Here is a 23,538-nt window from a genome sequence, read left to right on the forward strand (position 1 = left end):
AAGGTTGACCTGGCTCTGTATGGGTTCCTCTCTCGTCCTCTGGAATCGGAGGGGTTCCCATACTTGCTGTCTTCGCTTCCAATACCGTTTTCCGCTAGTCGTTGCGGTCACGACCCACGTATCTTTGACTTCCAGATAGTCGTCTAGCTGGCCATATTCCCGAGGCTCGGGTTCTTCCACAAGGCTAGCCGTGTATCTTTTAGATCGTTGGTCTGTATACTCGGTGTTCTCTTGGAATACGATGATCTCGGCGTCTCGGTAGACAACGACGCAACTAAGGCCTCGCTCTGGGGCATCGTGAGTCCTTCGCTTTTCCGCTAGGTCTGGCTTATCTCCCACGTGCATCCAGACTCGTCGTTCTCCGTTGTGAGAGCGGAGGGCCCAATTTTCGTTGATGATGGGCAGCCGGTCTGCCCAGTGATCATTAGTCACCTGGCTTTCTTGTTGGGTGTCCAGGGATTCTATATCACTGATTCGCTGGTTTTCGAGGGATTCGGTCAGGACTTCCTCCCAACCGTCGTCCTCGCTGACTCGTTCGAGCACTGCCGCTTCGCGGCGCTCGGTCTTTCGTTCGGCCAAAGCGAATTGTCGTTTGTCTTTAGGAGGGGCTTTCCCTCCGTTCTTGTTCTGAGAGCAGTCCCTGGCGAGGTGGCCGGCCTTGCCACAGGTGTAGCACAAGCCCTTCTCTCGTCGTTTCTGCTTCTCAGCCTGGCCCTTGCCTCCTCTCTCGGCCCCATCCATTTCCATCGGGTCATGATGACTCCGTTTATTGTTGGGGTGGGGTTGGAAGTTTCCTCCTCTCTTCCCATGTCGTTCCGGGAACTGAGGCTTCCTGTATTGAGTAGGGGCAAAATACCCTCTTTTTTCCTTCTGTCGTTCCTGGATCCGTTCGTCGATGGTTGTAGCCGTTTTGATCATTTCCTCCAGGCTGTCGGGTTTGTCGGCCCTGGAGAGTTCGTCTTTGATATGGTCCTTTAGGCCCTTGTAGTACTGGGCTTTCAAACCACTATCCGTCCAGTCCAGTCGCATGGAGTGACGGTGGAACTCGGCAGTGTATTCGTGAACGGATCCTCGTTGGCGGATGCCAAGCAGGTGTTTCTCGGACTGTTCTTTCTCGTTGGGGTCTCCGAAGACTCCCTTGATAGCCGTGGTAAATCCTGCGACGGTGCGGAAGATGACGCGACTCTTCTCGGTCATGGTGGTGGAGCAAGCTCCGGTCACATGTCGGTTGAGAAGGTAGTCGCTGAGGGCTGGTTCGATCCAGTGTGCTGCAGTGTCGCGGAGGAACGAGGCGATCCACAAGACCTTGAGGGATTCGGCCTCGAACTTGTCTCCGTTGAAGGCTAGGTACATCTGGTACTGGAGTACGAACTGTCCTAGCTTGGATCGTTGACCATGGAAGGTATCCGGTAGGTTGACTCGGGGTGGAGTAACCTTGTCTTCCTTCTTACTGGTCTGGGAGCTTTCTCCCACGACGGATCCTTCCTTAGGGGCCATTGTGTCTTGCTGACGATACTTCAAGTGAGGTGCTCAAAGTGTAACGTTTCTAACTCGGTCGGTGTCGTGAGTACAGACTCGTCGGTTGGTATCAGCTATGAAGTAAGGTAACAAGACGCTCGATTCTCAATAGGAATTGAGACGTTACAAGCAGTGGTAAACTAGGTGTAAACTTGCTATTTGATTTGAGCACGAAGCTCTACTATCTAGGAAACTACCTACTCGTTATATAGAACTTCCGACTTCCTGTGCAAGCCGTGCAAGACGTCTTGCAGGGCGCGCAAGCCCGCAAGCCCGTCTAGCAAGCTAGCACATCACGTGACCCATGTCCACCGTGATCAACATAACTATTATTATGACAACGAGCGTGGAGTATGGTACTACTCGCTAATTCGTACCATTCTCTTGTTGGTGCCATTCTCTCAATGGTACCATCAACCCTTTGGTACCAAACACCGACTGGTGCCATCCACTTGGTAGTACCATCAGTATTATGGTGCCAACCCGTGACTTGTACCAAGACTGAGCCTGGTTCGTGACATTAAGATCGAAAATAGAATCAAGGTCGTACGTGAAGTCGCAATCACACTGATGATCAGATCCACTGCCTGGTCGAAGTTATCGTCAACACTTAGCAAGTTAAGAAGTTCACACAGAACTGCACTTTATTTATTGACGGAACATCTGAACGCTAGGATAAACATGAGTCTAGCGAACGGATAGTTTCTTTCTCCGCGAACTGTTATCTCGAGCTGTTGTGGGGGAACAATGGGAAAAGACTAAGCATGGCATATTGGACCTCTTAGACGGTCTATGCTTTATTAGCCGATCGCGCTTTGTCATTTTGTGGCCGAAAGACTCTTGGTTCCCTTTCGCATATCTTGAAGGACACCCTTGTCGCTGAGGTAAGAGAAGGCAATATGAAAGTCATAATTGGTTTCTTCTGTGCCAGCCATGCTTTGATAGTCGAAGACAGCAACAACTGTGTCCAACCGAAGGGAACTTGAACTTTGGAAATGCCAAGCTGCTTTGCCCATCGCAGCGCCGCTTCCGAGTATTCCCTCTCAATATGGAGGGCAACCGATCCTTGCAATTCAACTGTATCCCAGGTACGGCTCGAAACTTTTCGAAGAGTTCCCCGCACGGCTGATCATCTGCGATAGTAATTAACAGGTATACCGTTTTCGAATTATCAGATTCCCGCATCATTCTATTCAATGTCCTTGAGTAGAGTCGTGCGTGGGCAATCTCCGCACGTTGTCTCTTCTCCCTCGCGGATAAGTCCCGGAAGTGCGTATCGACAAGATATCAGGCGCCCTAGAGGGGTCTATGATCGTGAAACACAATTGCCAGCTCCATCCACGATTTTAGAGCCCTTTTCAGAGCCAGCTTCTGCTCGTCTATGTGGCCCTTTATTGGTATTTCGCATGCCAGACTTTTTTGCATTGCGAGCTTCTGGATCTTGCTTACAGAAGGGGTGTTCAGGAATCGGGAGAATTTGTCCGGGTCGTCCTTGTAGTCGATGAGGTAGACGTGATCATTGCTAAAGTCGATGTAAGTTCCGAAGTCGAACGTGAGTTTTCTGCGAGGGGGGTGAGATAGGTAGACTTTTCGTGCTTCGCGGCAGCTGTGGAGGAGCGGCGAGACGGGCCGGTTCGATTTGAATTCTCCTCCACATTCTTGGATACAATAAACCGCCGGAAAGGGCCGGTGGAGGCCAAAGGCAAGCTCCCATATTCGAAGCCGCAGATGAAGGACGGCATCGTAACAGTTTCTCATTACATTTGGGCAAGTCAAAGGAATGAAGTCTTGGTTGATACAACGAGCTAGAGGCGTTAGCTATCAATTGGATGACTAATTCGCGCCCCCACTAGTGTGAAGCGAGTACCCCACATAATGTCAACAGACGCTGAGAAGGTTCCGGTCTCCTAAGTATTCTTATAAAAACAAATAGTCTTAATGATAAGCTTAGTATATATTGAGACTTCACCCATATCTACTTACGTTTGTATGGTGAAATTATGTTAAGTTGTCCCGCATTACCCTGCCGCCTTGTGCTGACATGAAGTTTTTATGAGCTGTACCTTGCGACGAGACTCTGGATTTCTGAATAGTGAAATAAAATAGTTCCAGTAAGAACTGTATATAAAGCCTCTGCCCCTTCAATCCTGTTTTGAGAGGCCTGCGTATCTAGAGTTCATGCCCAGGTCGATGAATGAACGTTTGGCCCAGAACTATCTCAACTCATTGGGATCATGCAGGATACTTCCATGACAATGTTATCATGCATCCAACAGTGCTTCTGGCAACAATCTCGTATTATTTTGACTTGAGAATCCTGATTTGGAGAGATCCAATAAAGCTACAGTGCCACCATTACTCAGGGCAAGAAAAGATGATTCATCGAAGGACATAAAGTCCCCACTTTCATGACTCAGAACCGGTTATCACTTAAAGAACATTGGGATGGAGCGGCAAGGTAAAGAACCTCCCAGTACGAATTAGCGATTGCATATGGAAGAGGTGAATATCCGGCTGTCAGACAGATATCTCAAATTGACAACTTGTATCACAATGACAGCAGCATTAATTCCTTCCATTAAATTGTACGGTACTGAATTGCGAAACTTTACATATCTTGCACCGCTTTTCGGCGCTCAGAATTGGCTAGTACGTCCCTACAATTTCCTTCTGACTCAAAAACTTCCAAAGAGATGTGGCCACGTTCCCTTCCTTGGATGGTGTCGACATGTTGATTGATACACCTAGTGCTCTGTTTGGTCCAAAAGTGGAGTTATATATCCTTCTCAGCTAGCAACAAGTAACAAGTAACAAGTGACATGTTCGCTGATCGCTCCCGGTCTGTTTATTCTCGCTTAACAATCCCCACTTTTCTGCGCCAAACACACAGGTCATCAGTAATCAGTACCCAGCCTGGTCTCAGAAACCACGACAATCAATCTAGATATAATGCCAGACATAGTGGAGACTGTACAATCACCGTTCATGTCTCAAACTCACAACATATAACATATAAATATTCGGATTTTTATCGGGTAAACTCTTCAACGCAAACTTGCTAATCAACACGGTAAGTACTCCTGTGTCGATGTATTGAGTCTGAACTGGTCATGCATTGAAGAACAATTGGTATATATTGTTTATTTAGATTGGAGTACGTCTGACAGGAGTAGACTGTATTCTCACTTGGAGGGTAAATTCTGAGTAATGAAAGAGTTGTGCTGCTGAGGCGCCAAGTCGAGTTCCATTGTTGTCATTAAGTTAGCTGCTGTCATCGACCTGAGGTATCTTGTGACTGAGTATCATCTCTTTTAGTCTCTTTGGCTTTCTGTTGCTAAGTATAATTCAGATGATTTTATATCTTGCACAAGCTTTGTTACGTGGTTTCGCTTCCTCTTCCTCTTCATCTCCAAAGCCCCAAGTCGCCGTTAAAACCTTACATTCACACACATTACTCTCTTTTGCTTTGTATCCTCTGTCCTCATCACCGCTAAGATCCTGCTATCAGAGTCTACCGTTATATATCTGCTTCCAACTCTTACAAACCAGTCCTTTTTCCCAAAAACGCTCTGCTCTGTTTCTAAAAAAGTTACCAGGTGAATAATTCAGTGCAGAAAACCACTCCACTGCAGTCACAACTAACTACGAGTCAATATTTTCGTCTCAGAGAGAGTGCTGAACAATTACGTAACTACTTCTGTCTCCCAAGAACTTCTTCCACATTCTCTTTAAATACCAATTTCAATACGGTCCACGCTCCTAGCCAAGAGAGCAGTCAGATGAAAATTAGTCCGATACGACCCCTCTTCAGGTATTTCTGGTTATCTTTAACCTAGAAACTCTATCTGAGCGAGAATAATCTTTGGTGATATCAAGTCCATGTGCCATGAGACGAAAAGTGGCGGTTTTCGCAGAGAGTCCAGAGGTGTGGGGGTGTTGAAAGGCTGTGTCTATTGTCAATATTCAGCCTGCTGTCAGTTTTCAGAATGTGGTCATACTGGTTATATCTACAAGGGGTTCAGACATCGGCTACACGCCTCTTAAGTTCTTATCTTCTGCTCAAATTACGGCAATCAGTGCAGATATATTTCTATCTTATTCTTCACGCTCAATAATAGAATTGATATACGAACGCACGACCCTGAGACGGCACGTCTCCAAATCTCTCATCTCAGCTATTACTGGGTTGTTCGAGCTTGGAGGTTCCTCACCTCAAACTGTGGCCTTGCATACCCACCTCATCCCCAAAAGTGTCAGCAGTCAGCAAAGTCGCTGGATTCATTTAATTCACTCCTTGATCTATTTTTCGTCATACTCTATCACTCTCTCCATGACCACTTAAAGCCTTCAGCTGCAACCTCTTGGCATGATTCGCTGACTCCACAAGTCATCAAGCTACGAACGGGGGACTTGATAACTATAAAACCCTCCCTCAATCCCTTGAATTTTTCGAACTTCAAGACTGCACATGGATCGTTGGTGCAATATATTGAGTAGGAATGTCAGATACATGTCGCACTTCTTCGTCACTTTGATCAAGGACAGATCATTGGCTCTGAATACATCCTTGAAGTTTTAGCTTCCCAATGTGTCGAAAAAGCCGATTATGGCTTGAAGAAATGTCAAGGCAACTCTCACGACCGTAATTCTTGTTGTCAACACCATTCTCACTGTCAAAAAGCAAGAAGTAACCCGCCTAGAACATGACAGCAACATACACCCGGACAACAAAACATCATAGCACCAAGCTTTGAAATTCAATACCGTCGGTTCAATGAGTCACTTCCCATTACAACAGTACAGATCCCAAGAAGACGAATCGCTCTAGGAGTAGCTCAAAAGAACTTACTTCAAGAGACCGTGCCTTCTCCTTCGACAAGGGACACTTCCACCATATGTCCGAAAGTTGTTTCATTGCCTTGCATACAGATTTTTGTCTTATTGACAGACTGGCGGCTTATATATCTCTGCCTCACCCCTACTCCCCTGTGCCTCAGACACTTTCAAAGAACGCATAGCTCCGGAATATGTTTTAAGTGTCAATGCTCGATGTAGTGATGTATTCACGCCTCAATCTTCCTCACGCTTCAAGGAGTGAATACAGGGGAGGAGGATGAGTATATAACCCCTAATCCATTGCGAGGAGGGAAAACATGGTAGGTGAGAGAAAAGAGATACTCACCGAGTTTACACTTGTCCCACCCAGTTGCGACGCTCGTGTCCTCATGTTTGTTTTCCATATTTATCTATCCAAGACACATTCCTTACACATATCTGTAATCAACCCCCTCCCCTCGGTATTTCCTTCCCCTCACCAGTTAGGCAAGAGGTGTGATTGACAGTGATTCCTTAAAGCAAAATTATGACAGTGACAGTGACAGACGTATGGCCAGCAACTTCCCCAACGACAATAGATCACTATCAATCAGTCAACTTTTACAAAATTTTGAATGGGAGATCTGGAGTACGAAAACAGTGCAATGATCCCCCATGAGCTAATTTTCCGCTGGAGTTTATGTACAATCCATTGTTATGTGAAGGCTGGGTTAATTCGACCAGATGGGGTAGGCGCCGGGGACTATGACTCCACTTTAGGCAATTCGGAACAGTTGAGGAGGAAGTCTGTGGTTGAGGGGGTGCTTTTTATACTTATTTGGTGTGGGGGGATAGTTGCGGGCCTGTATATATATTGTATACTCGCTTAATAAGAGGGGCTGGCAATCTCTGGCCCTGTAGTTTAATCAACCGATTGAACTCGATATCTATCGTCTAGCCAAATAGTCTAGAGTCTCTTCAAGCCCACGAGTCTGGTACCCGTCTATGAGAATTACGCCATGCTGACCTCACCCCAAACCAATGCAACGCAAAACAATGCTCATACATACAAAAATCATAAATCATAACCCACCAGCCCAACCCTCTTCACTACCCCCATCACAACCTCTCCTTCCCTTCTCTTCCACTCAGCACCTCATTCCCCAAAACCGCCTTGCTCGGCTCCGTAACCTCACTCCTCTCCACCTCCCCTTTCGGCCCATTCTTCACCTTCCCCTCCTCACCCACCACCGCCTCCTCCCTATCCACCTCATTAACATCCGTACTAATCCAGTGCCACCTCCTGACCTGCCCATCCCGTCCAAGAATCTTCTCGTCCCGTCCAGTCTCCACGCCCTTTTCCTCCTCCAACTCCATATCCTCCGCGGAGGTCCTCGAGACCTCAATACCTTGATTGCGGAGGACTTGCAGGATAGCGCGGACGTTGAGCTTCATGACGCGTTCGGGCTCTTCGGAGCCAAAGATGCGTTTGGTTACCCAGGGGAAGAGGACGCCGAAGTCGGATTGGGAGAGGTGCGCGGAGGCGTCGGCGTAGAAGAAGTTGGGTTGGGGCCAGGAGGTCTGGTTCTCACCTGGTGGGGAGGGGTTGCTGTAGGTGTACTCGTCGGAGCTGGGGTCTGGGGAGAGGAGGCGTTTGGTGGCTTTTAGGTGGACGCGCCATTTGAAGAAAGCTTGGGATTCGACTGCGAGGAGGGCGGAGCCGCCTGGGCCGTTGGGAGTGTAGCATGGGAATGGCAGGTTCCATAGCCAGCGGGTTGAGGCTGCGCGGAGGGGAAGACACCATACGTCAAGGAGAATGAGGGGTGTTTCGGGGGTTATTTGGGATATGAGTGGTGAGCGGGAGGTGGGCGTGAAGAGGGGCTCGTAGTCTTTTGGTGCTTCGGCGTTGCGCGGGGAGTAGAAGGTTGATTTGACGAATTGTGCAACCGTTGCGGCGCCGAATGAATGACCTGCAAAAGCTATTTTGCCAGGCGTGTGTACATCCATTGTGTCTTTGAATGGTGCGAGGGGTGAGGATGAACTGTTGAGGTTCGACAGCTCGGTGCCTTGGTCCAGTTTCAAAAGACTGTCGTGGATGATCCCCAACTCCCATAATCGTACTCGCAATTGAGCATTCCTGCCTGCTTCTACCTCTGGACTGGGTGTATGGGACATCTTAATATAGTCTATCGTACGCTTTGCCTTCCTCGCGGCGGACTTTTCGGTAACAGAGTTATTGGAGGGCACGTCGCGGATGTAGGATATGGGTGTTGATCCATCTCGGTGTTCTGGGGCAATTACGACCATGCCATGACTTGCAATGGAGCCTGCGAGATGCGAGTATGCATTTCTAGATCCTCCAAGTCCATGGGAGAAAATCATGACCGGCCATCGTTTGTCTGTGGTATTCGGCTGGAGGAGCGGTGCATTCTTTCGTACAGGAATGGAAATGTAATAGAGCAGACGAGGGAAATATCTGCTGAGGTTAGAAAATGTTCAACTATGATAATGTCTGAAAGAGACTCACGAAATGACCTCTGCCAGCGAGGATCCAGCCCCCAGGAATCTTGTGTACGCAGAGACATAGCCTTGTTGAGGGTTTGGGATCCAATTGACGCTCTTGCCCTTTGACTCCGGCTCACAGGGGTAAAATATTCTGTACTGGACAGTAGAGATGTGATCTTCTGGCGCAGGACTTGGTGATTCTAGCTCCGAGATAGGTAGTTCGACATCGATTGTGCCTACTTTGTAGGGACCGGTATATTCGGGGAATCCGGGGACAGGACTCAAACGCGAGAGATAGGAGGTCATTGCGGCGGTGTTGTGGCTATCAGCAGCCCAGAGCAGAGGTTCGTGATGATTGTGAGTATGTGGAGAGAATCAGCTGTTGCTAGGGTGAGGTTTGGATGTTCGTGAAAGGGTACAAAAGGAAGACGAAGAGACCGTCATGACGGAGAAGAAAAGATAAGGGCGCAGAGAGCCTCGGCCTTTTCCAGAGTATTGGGTTTCAGCTGCGGGACGGGACAGGATTTGTTCTTCCTCGCGTGCCCCTGTTCCTCTTTCGTCATTCTGCCAGGCGATGGCCCTGTCTAGCGGTGGCGCAGGTACCAGAGCAACCCAAGAGAGGCTTAGTGTGCAAAAATTTGGAGCCACATCGGATCTTTGTTCTTTCCGTCCCGATGCCCCATATCTTTGAATCCTCCAGGGCTCTGCTCTCTCCTTTCCACCCACGACATGCAATTGAATAATATTAAGAGCATAAGCAGAAAAGTATCTAGTGTCCAAACCAGCATTCCTTTTCTTAAGTATCAAGTTGATTTTGCAGTAACACCTTTTCTCGCTGGTCACATGGCCTGCATGTTCTGGTGCTCCTAGCCACTGCGAGACTAGGTCGCAAACTCTGATGCATCTAGACCGCAGAAAGACAACACCAAGGGAAGAAGTCTTCCAAGTTGGAACCCGGTTTTAACTCTGCACTTATCGTTTACAGTTTGTTGTTAGTATGGCTATTGTCGAGTCGAGCGTCTTTGTTGTCGCTGATTCTGTGTTTGGCTACTTGCGATACGCCCAGTTTGCTATGCGGACGGTTTCGCGAACGGGTGAGGATGAAAAACTCAAAGACCATAGACTGGAGAGACGAAAATCGGGTAGCTCCGTTGCTCACTCACCTGTACGATGCCATGTATTGTTCAAGTATCTATCATGGCTGTTTGAACATCTCAACCCAGAATACACTCAGGACGCAGCGTTTGACCTCATATTCTAGAACTAAAAATTAGCTGCCATTGCTAATTCTCGCCGATAAGTTGTCGAGCTTATTATATCATATCCAAGGGCGAAATATGCATTGCTGGATTGATGGACAGATTCGACAGGAGCAGATGCTCCTAACATAGATTCGATTGGAGCGTCGAAAGAGCAGCGAGTACCATCATCAATATTAGATTTCCGGAGACCAGCTCCCAAAACTTGCCTGAGAAGAGTTTCTCCTAGTCAATGAACTTTGTCGCAGTTCGCCAGAGGCTGATTATACACATCTACTATCAGTTCATGGGTTCAATGCAACCGAGTGATTCATCTGTTCACTGAGCCTCCAATCAACTTAGATTCCAAGGGAGACTAGACTGCTATGTGAAATTCCCATGCTCATGGCGCTCATAACCATCGACTATCATTTGGGTTTTCGAAGTACCATTCAACCTCTCCGCCGTCAGGCCTTGAGTGCAGACAATCAGTCCCGATTGCTGTTCAATGAATCATAAGAACTCACAAGCACCTTCTTATCTTGCATCAACCATGTCGCACGAATGCACGCTCAGTGTATTTTTTTGAGTGGGCAGAATTGTGTACATTTAGAGTTCAGACGAAGCGTCCACAGAGGAGGGCCTAGCCTACCGGGGCCTGACCATCACTCTACTCTCACCGACACAAACCAAACATTCCTACCAAATCACAAACCTAGTCTGCTGTTCAAGCTTCTACTCCAGACAACGCAAACTCTATCGCTGTAAATTGCAGGGTCTAGCTTACCGGCACCGGGTTATTTACGCGCATTAGCTGGGCCACTAGCCTCACACGCGAACGGTCCGAGACCTGCACTGGAGTATAACCGAGCGGAAAACATCCAGGCCTATTGGAGCTGTTGAGAGATCGATTCCACAGTTGGCATCATCAAGGTTCCGAACATGAAGAAATCTGGACTTGCTAGGCGTAGTCCTTTCGGAAAGCTGGTTGAATATCCTGCACAGCGACGAGATATACTTTTCACAAAACGATCTACCATTATGCTTGAGGGACATAGAGTTCCTGGTCTTTCCCAACGGGGAAACACGTCAGTCCCAACGGTACGAGGGTGATTTGCCAATGTCGCTGAGCTTGGTCAAACGTCCAAAGCCTCTTCCTTTCCTTGTAGAGGAAATTGATTATTTGCTATTACTATCTCTCTCATCATTGTGCTCTATTCGGCCGGGTCTGGTATTTCTTCGTGGGGTTTCGCGGTTTGCTTTCTTTTGCAATAGATGAAACAGATATCGTTCGTCGCTTACTAGTCCGCCCAAACCTACACAACGCACCGCAAAACATAAAGGCCGCGAATTCAAATGCAGATCCGCGTGCTTCCACATATGCTTTTTGCACTCAGACACTATTTTATGCCACACCAAGCGTTATATGCAGACGTCTTTATGCACAACTGTCCCCCACATATCTCTGCGTCATGTGTTTCCTTGGGTGTGTCCGAGAACCTGCTAAGCCTCCGTCCATATCTACATAGACTTCCCATTCTGGGGTTCATCTCTTCACGGGTTGTTACTCATGACTACTCGTCTGTCGAAGGACGCAGGCACGTCCATCTGTGACTCGGTGCTGTTAGTTCTGTTGATCAGCCGAGATCAGCTCGCCACGCTCCTTCTTAGTTCTCAACTCAGCACGATTTAAGGATTCGTCAGGTGATAATATGGCAACATGGCAGGAATACGCCGTAATGGTAACCGGGACATGAGCTGTCGATGGACAGCTGGTACCCAGGTCGCAGATACTATCAGGGGAATTCTCGAGGGTCTGCAAGGTGCAGCGTCTCCAGTTCTCGCTTGCAGCGATCAAGGACCACAAACAAAAACACAATCACTTATTCCTGCGTCCATAGAATCGACACTTCCAACTTCATCTACTGGTGTCTCTGCAGAACCATCAAAAAGTACTGGACAGCCATCAAATCAGCCCTTAGCAACCCCAGAATCTTCACCGTCTCAAAGTTCGACAAATTCAAGTCCAGCAAACGTCACTCCTTCACCTGCAGCCCAGACAACAGTGGCGGATGTTACCATCCTGCACCTTTCATACGTGTCTACAACAAGTCTAAGGACGACACCTGTGACATTTACAACTTCTACTTCACCAGAAGTATTTTCCCTGGCTCCGACCTCGTCTCAAACCTCGTCTCCGACCTCGCCTAAAGCTTCCAACATCGCACTCAGCGCCTCAGTTCCATTTTCCTCTCTCCATATATCGCAACCTCCGAAACAAACACCACTACCAACTCCGCCCTCTGCGTTCCCTGAAATCTTCGAAGACTCTTCAGGTGGCTCCAGTCAAGGCCTGGGCTCCTCCACTCCTTCAACATCAAGCACCAAGAATGAAGTCTCTTCTCGCGCAGGGCTCATAATAGGCGGCGTAATCGGTGGTGTGATTATTCTCGCCGTCCTTTTCACGCTCTATTTCTGCCGCCGCATGAAACGAAAACAACATCGTCGATCGCTGGGCTATATGTCCACCGCTCCAATGTACAAGCCTTGGAAGAAGAAGGAAGTGGAGAGGAGGAACACGATGGCAAATCTAGAGGGACTGCTTGATGTTGATAGAGATCGGGGTAATGGAAGGGACGGAGAGAGCTTACATGCAAAGCCGATGAGAGATCGCACAGTGCAATTTCCTACATCAGCTTCAGCGTTCGCATATGAAGGGAAAGGGGCCGCATCTGCAAGTTCAAGGCCATTGACGATGCCCGAGCAAGTATTTGCGCCATTACGAGCGAATCGCTCATCAAGCCTGTACTCAGGGAGTTTGCTAGAAGGAATTGAGCTCCTCCCACAGACATCCCCCCGGAGAGCCAGAGCAATGTCAGCACACCTCCCTCCTACGAGATCCGGGTTCCAAGACGGCAATGCTATCATCCTCAATCCATTCCTGACTTCTTCTGAGATGCTTCAACAAAATCAAAGGAGTACCAAAGCCAAGAGATCGCCACATCGCTCAGATATCTACATCTCGCGACCTTACTCTGTCTTCGACATCGCTCACGATGATTTCAAAGGTCGGCAGAGAGATAGCGCCATTTCAGGTCTTTCCAAATTCGAGGACATGCATCCTCTAACACCGTCCCCGCTAACGCACTCTTCCAATTCTCAATCTCGGTCCAGATCAAGATCCAGATCCGTCACAAGCTCTTACTCCCGAGCATCAACACCCGCACTCAGCCCCTCACGCTCCAAATCCCCTTCTGCTTCACAGTTCAGCCGTATATCAAGCTTCGCCACCTCGACCATCACGAAAGTCCAGCGTGCACTCGTTACGGTTAGGGATCTAGATAAAGATGTGAGGTTGAGTTTGGATGTTGAGCAGGAGTATGGGTATCGTCTTCGGGACCTTGGGGGTCGTGACAGCGGAGATTTTACTTCTCAGTACAAGACTGCAGATTCTAATAGAAAATCCAACGCTGGTGGTAGTAATTTCAAGAAAGACGTTGTTATGATTGTTGGTGAGAGGGAGGTCGGATTGGAGGATGAAAGTGATAATGCCGGTAGAGGTGGTGGATTAGAGGCATGGGACGAACGAGAGATGCAAAGAAGGAGGAAGGAGTTGGAACAAGCGAAGATGAAGGCGTATAAGGGACGTATTAGACCCGGTATGGGGGTGCAGAAGAAGGGTGGTGGCGCGATTGGTGTGGAGAGGAGGTGGACGGGGTGGGGTGGTTGAGCAAGCCCCAACCAGCTTCAGAGTTTGCGACATGGGAGGGACTCGGAAGTGGACATGACGATTCCGGTGATGGGAAATATATGGGAAGAGGTGGATTGAGATGGTTCTATGAGTTACGACTATGGAAATGAGAAATGAGTGTACAAGGCGTTGCTATTCTTGTTGTTTTTTGGTATACCCGTTCTCTGCTGAGCGCGGGAGCAGGGGGCAGCGGGGCTGGGTCTTAGCTGCACGTTCTCTTTCTGTACATGTACTCTTGGAAACGAATAATAACACTGTCTAATTTAATGCTCCACCCGTTTGATACACAGTAAATTATTAGAGGGAGTCTTAGGTTAACCGACACGCTTGTTAATTCGAGATGTCGAAAGGAGCAAGCATTTTGGACTCAGCACTGGTGAGATGAGTCAGCTGGTCTATAAAGTTACTTGAAGGTGCGATCAAAAAGCTATTGAGCCATTTTCTAGAGTTTTGCTGTCGATCTTAGGATTGCTATTGAATATTCAGTCATGTTTCCCAGTGGATTGAGATAATGCAAGAAGACCAATAATTGTCGGTTATTCCTCTAGAGTCGACGCTATGATGCTCTATATGGCCCATTATACACAATCATCCTGCCTCTTGCATGTTCCAATACTCTTCCGCAGTTGGCGATCCATCCTCCAAAGCAGTAAAACCGAAAATCCTAATCTATGTGGTCGTATATACAGGCAACTCTGCTGATATGTGATGTGGGCTCATTTGACCTGCGGGGAGCTCTTTTGGCTGCAACTGTGACTGCTGTGCAGTCGGAATTTCTGCTGGCTGCTTGTTGGTCTCTATTCGTCTCCTCCTCCTTAGGAAAATGAATGCAAATACCAGGATTGCAGCTATTACGACCCCTCCAACACTAGCTCCAATCGCTGCAGATGTGCCTGTAGAAATTCCTTTGTCTCTTTGCGGCGGTGATGTTGCTGTTGGTGTGGATATAGTTGTGGTTATGGTTGTTGCCGGAGTCACCTCTGCCCATCTTGCGGCGCCGTAATATTCGAACTCATCACCGCCTCATAACTAATCCCAGCTTCACAGTCATCCTCCAATCCGACCCATTCGCAGCATTACTCAGCCAGAAAGTCCCATCCCCCCAGGGTCCAATCGTCCAGAACATGCTATCATCCGACAGGGACGCGGTTCTTGTACGGGGAGCAGTCTTGCCAGGCGTTTGTTCCATGTCTTTGAAAAACACGCCTAGGTAGCCTAAAGCGGTGGACCCTCTCGTTCGGAGAACGTAGAAGGTATTATTGTAGGGGAATATCTGCCACTGTTGATCATCGCGTAGAGGAACGCTGTTCCACGAGAACACCGAACCAGCGGTCTCATTCTGGTCGCCGAGCAGGCCTCCTACGAAACAAAAGTCGGCATCTAGGCTCCCTGCAACAATGATTTTGTGCCAGCTGTTGCGGTCGAAATTGGCCATTTGTGTCGTCCGAAAAGGAAGATGGAATGAGAGGCTCAACTCGATTGGAAAAGACGAATGCAGGAGGGAGTACAGATGAGGACCTGATTTTAAGATTGTTGCGTATCAAGGCGGCGGGGTACAGCCCGGACAGGGGAGAACCAACAGTCGACTCTTGAACATAACCAGGCCACCGGTACTCTTACCAAAATAGAAGCCTGCCAGCAATCAGGGATCCATATGGGGGATTGTCGGCAATGCGTGGCAGCGATCGCTAATCAAATTCACCAAGTGTGAAATATTTTGATTCAGATGTTCGCTGCGGGAGAGATAAGATATTGGTGGGCGGAATCAAGCTTAAGAGAGTGGTTCTGAGAATTGTTGGTGCTGTTGGTGACTAGGGTGCAGGGGTTTCAGCTGAGATTGGCGCGGCGGCGACACTGGGCAGCCAAGATTTGTGGAAAGGGTCATCATCACATTCTCTTTCCCTGAAACTTGTCAATCGTGCTGCCTCGATCGTTCGAGATCCTTTCACTGCGACAGGAAGGTCGACTGTATACTGCCAAAATCCACGGAGAGATGTACACTTGGCTTACAACTTTGTTTACAATGCAAGCCATTAAGCGAGAATGATTGGTGCGGGGTAATTTACCCCGCAGTCAGCGAAGCATTCGGTCGATAGCGATATAAGCACCCTCGATTGAGTTCAAACCGCGATGAAATTGAGAGATTACTGTTATAAATGTCGGTGATAGAGGAAACAAATGGAGCTAATCTCAGTGTAAACTTTCGCATGTTGAGAAGGTTAGGTCTCGTTTTTTCGCTTTGTCTGTATTTCCCCACCAGTAACGAAGATTCCCCGAAGAGATTTCTGACTTCATAAAGTGTAGAAGAATGAATTGTACTCAAGGATTCACCACATCGTTTCTGGTTCCCACCGGTTGGTGAGACTCAATTTTTTCAATGCATCTTGGTTGAGATCATCTAGTAGCCACGTGTAAGGGTCGCCATGCAGAGAGTATGATGAAGAATCAATAGTGACTCGTATGTTGTACCACTGATTGCGATCATGAATGGACACCGCGTTCTAACGCTCGCGCGAAAGTGGGGAAAAGATGCACAGAAGCGTATATGTAAGCATAAAGCTGACTTTTGGGGCAGCCGTTCCTAAGGATTCGCTCTGTTGGTCTTGTTGGTTTCGAGGCGCAGTTCATCCGAATCCAGCTTGATGACCCAAACAATCGGGTTGCCAAGATCTTGTGTCGAGGCATCACAGTTTATCAATCAATTTTAACTGGGTAGAAGATGGAAGGTCAGGCAGGTTTGTACCTTGGCGTCCATTATCTATTTGGGGCAAAGCAAGTGAGTTGTAGCCGTCAGGCTAGAAGGCGCTGGTCTCGATGCAATACTGGTACACCAAGATTCTGTCTTTATTACTGGTTCCTAGCGCATGTATGGCTGAACTCCAGCGTTGTTGATCGGTTACTAACATGTCTTGACTTTCTGGGCGCAGGATATGTGCCGTACAGCAGAATATTTACACAATTTAACTTGATGGCTCCATCACCATTGTGCTGGCCGGTCTAGGAAGAGTCACAACGATTTAGGTTTCAGATGTAGGCGTATGTCAAACTGAGAAGATGCTGTTTACATCCCCTTTCCCAATGTTATTCAGAGACAGCGCCGTGATCGAAGAGAAGTCATAGATAACGGAAGAATCCACAATTGCCAGTCTTCTGCACTATATACATGCTGTGAACAAACTTCATTGTTGATCTTACCAGTAGGTAAGAGAGTAGAGTGGCGTAGAAGAACGAAGCCATTTGCAAGTCAGACCTCCCAGTTGTCGGGAGGCGAACCGATCAGCTTTATCTCTCTACGAGACACTTCATAGGCTCCGTGTTGCTCTGTCTTTAAACCACTGGATTTTGGTATGCTGGAAAACATCTGAGGGCTTATTTGGCTGACGCAGAGCCACCTCCGCGAAAGACTTAACGCCGCGAATGGAATCCCCAAGATCGTCTTCTCTCATCTTATGTCCCTGAGCTTCGAAACACTCCCTCATAGTCTTTCCTTCTTGCCAGTGATACTTTCCCTCTGTCTCAATGAAATCTGATAGTTTGGCCTCATGACGGAAGAGCAGCCCATTCTCCCAGTGGACGCATTTCACATGCTCGAGATTTCGAAACCAGATTAGTGGAAGCCATAATGTCATAGAAAATCCTGAAAACTCAACAAAGAGCCTTTTCGTGAGGTCTCTGTGATCACGATCAAGCAGAGAGATATCGCACATGCTCAACTCGCTGGAATCGCATCCACTTCCATTACACTTGCTGCATTGTGCATAGAGGTAATCTCGAGAGCAGTCAAAGTAAAAGCTTGGGATAGGTAGACCGCCACGGGTGCTTGTATATCGCTGGTGTTTGGGACCAAAAGAAGCTTTATACCACTTCAAAGCAAGGTCCCTAGACTCTTTACAGACGTGCAGCAAGTTTGGCACCATAGCTCCGCTGTACCAGCATGCTGACCAATCATTGGGCTTGTGATGCTTCGAGAGGGAGAGTTTGAAAACCCTGGCCTCAGGTCGAGCAACTTCATAGCATATCAAACGTAGCTCTATCGGAAGGTCGGAGAAGCAAGTGGTGAGTTTGTCTTGGTTGGTCTTGATGTCGACTGCTGGTTTTGGAGCTGTTCTGTAAGAAGTCAGCGAAAGCCTACAATACAACGTCATGAAGTTACCTTGATTGACAAACCATAATACCGGCATACTCAACCAGACGTTGAAAGCGCATGTCAGGATTACTTGGCCGCCTCAGAAGATACTTATGCCCTGGGTCATGACGAACAGACCTATTTGTGTCCGAGTGTACAGACTTCAAGGAATTCTGTTTCGATCTTGGGGAAGACCTATCGGCTTTGGCTTGAGGAAGAATCGTACTCATGCGGCTTGCATTGATGGGTGATCGAGGTACAGGTGTTTGAGGGCTTGGTTCAACGAGGCTGATTTGTAGGTCGAAGGACTTCGAGAACGAAAAAGGTATGTCGATGTGGGCTGCTGCACTAGCTCGTGGCTTTCTTTTATCAGACTTTCTACATTATGTTAGTCGCAAATTTTGATCGAGCTTGGAATTACTTAGTGCTTTGGGTTGAAGTTGTGGAGCACAGAAGGTGGTTTCCTAGACAACGCGCGAGTTCGGAGAGGTGCCGTGGATATTTTGTCGAAAGCGAAATCGATATCCATGGTATTAGTAGGTCTCTCCTTGACATGGTCGGCATCCTGTGGTATTGATCCAATAGATAGCTGCTCAAAGAGCCAGACAAGCTCCTCCCATTCTTCCCAAGTGACAGATCCCCTGCTGCCGCGTCAGTAGCTGTCCACGAGCAATTCCGCACATGGAAATCACTTTACATGGCCCACTGCTGCATCAACAGCTCCCAACATCGTGAAATATATCATGGAGGGCTTCTGCCGTTGTTTCGTCAGGTGTCGATTTCTCATTTTTGGGGATCGCGTGCTATTCTATGTCAGCAAGGCTGCAACACCATTTAAAATGGAAGGCACCATTGCAACCCAAAACTTACTGCAGAACCAAGTCTCAGTGCGTGTCGGCAATGGGGTGTCAAGATATAGAGGACATATTGGTAGAGTCCAGAAATGCTTTGAAAAAATTGTTGGTGAGCGCCGGTTGGTGGTGTTCCGGGTTTACTTACATAGAGACGCGCTGAAGTGGCCAAGAACCGATCGGTTTTGTTTACAAGCGAGATAAAAGAAAAACACTAGCGCTATCGCTCCAAGTCTTCTTTCTCTTTGAACTATTATTGATATTCTGGTGAATCGAGAAACTGGCTAAGTCAGATATGGAAACACTAGGACGGCACTGAGCTGACTTGCATGATGTGATATCAATATTGCAGCAAATATCATCTGAGCTATCTTCATTCCGGCGTTATTGCCTCGCTTTAACAATGTATCACTTGTAGGTTTGTACTCAAAAGCCAAACCCGGGACTTTCAGGCCTTGACATGTTCAACTCTAGCAACGGTTTTCAGCGTCTTTGGTATGGACAGCCAATGAGAATTTGCTACTTCGTCTTCCCAGCATTTCAATAAGGTTCGTCCACGCTGCCAGTCGAATGGAGTGCAAATTACTCGAAAGTCAGACAGCACAGCTTCCCTTGTAGGTTTGCTAGATCTCGAATCAACCAGTAAAACTTCCTCCACAGTATAGAAGTCATGACTGCCGCTGAATATACGTGTGAGGTCATGGAATGGCTGAACGTCTTGCTCGACTTCAAACATGAATCGTTTGATGGTGTCCAGACAGTGGATCGCTCCGAGGCTGCGGGAACAATCATATGATATATATCAAGTTCCTGAATGGCTGTACTCGACGCTGTCTAAATAGATAATGTCGTAAGCTTCGCAGTAGTTATAACTTCGGAAACCGCAGGAATTCTTTTCATACATTGCCTTGCCGATCTCCCGAGACTCGCGACACGTGAGCAATATAGAGTGGACATCAGCAGCAGCATAAGGATATTCATGGTCATTATTCGGTCTGCGAATTGAGTAGACACGAGATTCAGGTGTGGCGAGCTTCCAGATGATTGTCCGAAGTTCTGCTGGAAGCTGTCCAAAAATCGTAAATTCATGTGAGACATTGCTTCTTGTGACAACCTGCGAAACTCCCCTGATCCAGAATTAGCTGAATGCGCACTAATCATCTTTGAGGGACTGTACTGCTCTGCTGTCACAGCTGAGACTCGGTCCAGGTCATCGGTTTCGGTGGTGATAAAGGACTTTGAAGAGTAATTCGATCTGTCTGTACATTTTGGCATTGGATCCACAGCTTGCATTCCCCTTTGAAAATCAGTATATATCTCACACATCACAGGAAAGCTGTTATACGCAACAAGTTTTAAAGATGTTTGAGGCTCGAGCATCGTAGCTTTTCTATGCTCACTGTTGTTCGTGATTGTCCTCTGGGTCGGACGACCGACGCTGGCTGCTTTCAAATAGGTCGATGCTGGAAGTGATTGTGATGACTGAGGATTGAGCGAGGACTGGCTTTCCAGGCTTCGAATTCTGTCCTTAATGATGACAAACTCTGCTTCCAAAGCAGCGTTGACATTCTCAAGAGTCGTGATTCTGGAGTCAAAAGAACTACCGTTGTTCTTGGGCGTCAAAATATGGGTACTTGAGGAAGCATTTATGCTCCTAAGCGCCGTCAATCGAGCCGTCATGTTAATTTCCAAGCCACTTCTGTCGTGTGAAGTTAGCATTCTGTAAGGTTAGATGTGATAGTATGTACTAACGCGGCTGGTATCGTTGGTGTACAAGGTACAGGTCTGGAACCCAAGAATTGAACCTCATTATCTCCATCATCTTCATCATCGGCAAGAGGCGATCCAGCAGAGGCAGAGATGCTTGCAGAGGTGGGTCTAGTAGCGGGGAATGGCACAACAGGTAGTGGACGATGCCTGCTAGGCGCCTTGTCGCAAGGAGGAGGAGACATCCTTGGCTGAGAGATTTGAGGTTGACACCACAAAGTGCGGTTGTCTCGTTGTTGTTGTTGAGAAGATGGAGGGGAGGGGGAGAAGGGGAGTGGAGAAAGAGGAGGGGAGAAAGAGGAGGAGAGAAAGAGGAGGAGAGAAAGAGGAGGAGAGAGAAGAGGAGGAGAGAGAAGAGGGGAGGGGTTGAAGGTGTCAATCGCGCTAGTGCCTCAAACCAGCTTCTGCGTGGAATGAAAGGAGCACTCGACTTCACCCGCAACTTCTCCATTGTGCGCGCAGTGAATTCACTGCTTCTATGACACCGATACTTTGAGATCGGGATGGTGAATAGAGACATGACGAGGACGTAACTTGGTGGCCAGTCTTCCCAAGTTGAAAGAAAACTGGCATTTGGACTTCTCAAACATTCCTTTTGATCACATTATGAGACATCATAAAGATGATCCAAAGGTACAAAAATCTAGGTGATAGCTTCTGAGGGCAGACTTCACCTTCTCCGCTCTCTCTGTCTTCCTCGATGTCTAGGCGGCTCATCCTCGTCGCTTTCAATGTATATCGCCTTCTTTGGCTTTACAGATTGCTTCGACTCCTTATTTATTTCGGGCACTAATTCCTTCAGTCTTTGTCATTACGGGGAGTGGATCATGAGGCTGACTTACACTGCTTCTTGGTCGGTTCTGGAGCGGAGCCATTTACTTCCTTCTGCGCAGCATCATTAACCTGCACCCTCCACTCATGCACTCGCTCTAAACCTACAGTCTTCTTGGGACTTGAGTCTACACCCGCCGGTTTTATATCCATAGCTTCGGCGCCTGCCTTAACTGGGGCCTTTTCTCCCGCAAATGGTTTCTGGCTGTCAGCACTTGAAGGTGTAGCTTTCACTACGCTACCATCTTTCTTCTCCGTATCGTTGTCGGCTTTCTTTGGGGCTTCCTTAGATTTTGTCGAACTCGATGTCTCCTCAACATTCCAGATGGTCTTATCCTGCCTTACCGCCAACAGATACCCTCCTTTCGAGTCTGGTATTTGGTATACAACCTCATTCGCGAATATGACCCTAGCTTCCGGCTCAGAATACTGAAATTTCTTCGCCGGGGCAAATTGAGGAACTGGACTGGGTGGAAGTACTGGCGGTAAAGGCTCTGGGAAGTCATATTGCCAGGTTTCTATCTTGGTCAGTCAAAGTTACTCAGGGGACAATGAGGCCTACTATCTGGGCCAAGTCTGGCTCTGTACCACTGCCCAGACACTTCGTCCCAATTCCATTCTGACCAGGGTGTCTCTTCAACTTTCGGCTTCGCTACTGGGGTATCTCTAGGCTTTTGTACAGGTGTCGAAATGGTTGCCGTTACAGGCTTCGATGTGCCTCTTGGCTCCTCCTCCCTCTTACCGATAATTTCCTCTTTCGCCGGACTACCCTTGACAACCTTTCTTCTGCCATTATCGACGTCTGGACTGCTTGCATTCGGCTTTTTTGACTTGTTCTTGTTGGACATCGTCAATGGGTGTCCCGCCCGGCTCGAGCGTTTATCCCAGGCATGTCTGACATACGTCGCCCGGGCGAGGTGATACTTATACTACCCTCAACCGGCTCATGCATCTTCGACAGGTCCCCCCATTGCACCGATCTCCCGCATACAGATATGCAAGCCTCGACTTCTGTTGTTTCGACGGTCCAGACTACGTTTACATCAGCACCTCCATTTCTAAGCCCAAGCCGCCACTTCCATCATCTTCCCGGTGGTACCCAATCTAAAACTCGAAAAGTACCATCCCACAACTTTCATCCTCCTGCACGACCTCCCGCAGAAATATCGCCACGTAACACTGCAGCAGCTCAAACTATATTGATCACATGACTGGCTAATGCACTTCAACCCAAATTTGGCCGTGGATCCATGCTTCACCTGCATGAGAACAGGGAAATAAGGATTGAGCTGCATATTAACGGAAGGCTGACACTACTGTGCGCACAGGGCAGACAAGAAGGAGATCGTTGAGTGGTTCTGGTGCATATTTGCACCTCACCGCAACTTTGACCAATGAGTCTCCTTCGACACCGAATAGTATACTTTTGGCAATTGGATCACAAAAGGGTAACTTGCGTGGTTCCAACAACAGTCTACCATAAAACAGAATAGGTTGAGTTAGCAGTAAGTAAAGTTCACGAGTGCGTACTTCACCAAAGTTGCCTCTGCGGGAAATCTGGCCAAGGGAGCTCCATGGCTTGAGAAAACCTTGCATCCCCAAAGCCGCCGTTCGGACCGCACTGTTGTCCAGGGCTAAAGCTAGCACACGTACAATGTAATACATATAATGTCCAGAACTTTAGCGCGTCGGTTCAGCACTGCGCCCTCCAAGGGGGTGTTAACGGCAGCTTAAGGGTTAAACTTCGTAGTTTACATATGGCCAGACTCGTGTATCACATAAAGCTAACTGACTCCTAGGAAACTTTCTACTTTCCTATGACTTACTAGAGAGCTATAAGTGATGGGAGCTGCAAAACGACTTTCCTTCCTGTATCTTTCTTGCTTTTTAAGATTATACTGATATTAATATACTACGCTTAATAAATCGTATAAGAAGCCTCTATAGCCTACCACTATCTGCCCTCTGTACTCTTTAAAGGGATAGACAGAACTTGCCAGGAACCCGGTTTTGGCCGTGATCCTGTACTCGATCCTGCTCCAGCAGACTACCCTTTTGGAACGGATTGCGAGTTTGCTTGTATAGAGCCTTTCAATGTCAAGGATTTAGTGAGCGCTATCGGAAGGGGGACCTATA

At 47.8% G+C, this 23,538-nt stretch overlaps 7 protein-coding genes across 7 annotated transcripts; 1 reads left to right on the forward strand and 6 right to left on the reverse strand.

The window, feature by feature from the left end:
* Nucleotides 1-6,643: 6,643 nt before the first annotated feature.
* On the reverse strand, nt 6,644-9,321 carry ONS95_000745 (uncharacterized protein). The gene is made up of 3 exons (XM_058493916.1): nt 8,861-9,321; nt 6,987-8,809; nt 6,644-6,936 (listed from the first exon to the last, which is right to left on the reverse strand). The coding sequence occupies exons 1-2, from the start codon at nt 9,142-9,144 to the stop codon at nt 7,453-7,455; spliced, it is 1,641 nt and encodes a 546-aa protein (XP_058364118.1). The 5' UTR covers nt 9,145-9,321; the 3' UTR covers nt 6,644-6,936; nt 6,987-7,452.
* Nucleotides 9,322-9,595: 274 nt separating this feature from the next.
* On the forward strand, nt 9,596-14,101 carry ONS95_000746 (uncharacterized protein). Its single transcript, XM_058493917.1, has one exon. The coding sequence runs from the start codon at nt 11,797-11,799 to the stop codon at nt 13,804-13,806; it is 2,010 nt and encodes a 669-aa protein (XP_058364119.1). The 5' UTR covers nt 9,596-11,796; the 3' UTR covers nt 13,807-14,101.
* Nucleotides 14,102-14,842: 741 nt separating this feature from the next.
* On the reverse strand, nt 14,843-15,262 carry ONS95_000747 (uncharacterized protein; the record flags this gene model as incomplete). The annotated part of the gene is made up of 1 exon (XM_058493918.1): nt 14,843-15,262. One exon carries the CDS (start codon nt 15,260-15,262, stop codon nt 14,843-14,845), a length of 420 nt encoding a protein of 139 aa, XP_058364120.1.
* A 1,867-nt stretch (nt 15,263-17,129) lies between these two features.
* On the reverse strand, nt 17,130-18,033 carry ONS95_000748 (uncharacterized protein; the record flags this gene model as incomplete). Its single annotated transcript, XM_058493919.1, has 2 exons — nt 17,130-17,934; nt 17,981-18,033. The coding sequence occupies 2 exons, from the start codon at nt 18,031-18,033 to the stop codon at nt 17,130-17,132; spliced, it is 858 nt and encodes a 285-aa protein (XP_058364121.1).
* A 341-nt stretch (nt 18,034-18,374) lies between these two features.
* Nucleotides 18,375-18,698, reverse strand: ONS95_000749 (uncharacterized protein; the record flags this gene model as incomplete). Its single annotated transcript, XM_058493920.1, has 2 exons — nt 18,375-18,594; nt 18,646-18,698. The coding sequence occupies 2 exons, from the start codon at nt 18,696-18,698 to the stop codon at nt 18,375-18,377; spliced, it is 273 nt and encodes a 90-aa protein (XP_058364122.1).
* Nucleotides 18,699-19,087: 389 nt separating this feature from the next.
* Nucleotides 19,088-20,756, reverse strand: ONS95_000750 (uncharacterized protein; the record flags this gene model as incomplete). Its single annotated transcript, XM_058493921.1, has 4 exons — nt 19,088-19,931; nt 19,982-20,101; nt 20,150-20,503; nt 20,557-20,756. 4 exons carry the CDS (start codon nt 20,754-20,756, stop codon nt 19,607-19,609), a joined length of 999 nt encoding a protein of 332 aa, XP_058364123.1. The 3' UTR covers nt 19,088-19,606.
* A 485-nt stretch (nt 20,757-21,241) lies between these two features.
* ONS95_000751 (uncharacterized protein) lies at nt 21,242-22,250 on the reverse strand (the record flags this gene model as incomplete). Its single annotated transcript, XM_058493922.1, has 3 exons — nt 21,242-21,360; nt 21,414-21,920; nt 21,965-22,250. The coding sequence occupies 3 exons, from the start codon at nt 22,248-22,250 to the stop codon at nt 21,242-21,244; spliced, it is 912 nt and encodes a 303-aa protein (XP_058364124.1).
* Between the last annotated feature and the right edge of the window lie 1,288 nt (nt 22,251-23,538).

The sequence above is a fragment of the Cadophora gregata genome (assembly GCF_030347475.1).
Source record: "Cadophora gregata isolate MNR1 chromosome Unknown scaffold_1, whole genome shotgun sequence".
Classification (NCBI taxonomy): domain Eukaryota; kingdom Fungi; phylum Ascomycota; class Leotiomycetes; order Helotiales; family Ploettnerulaceae; genus Cadophora; species Cadophora gregata.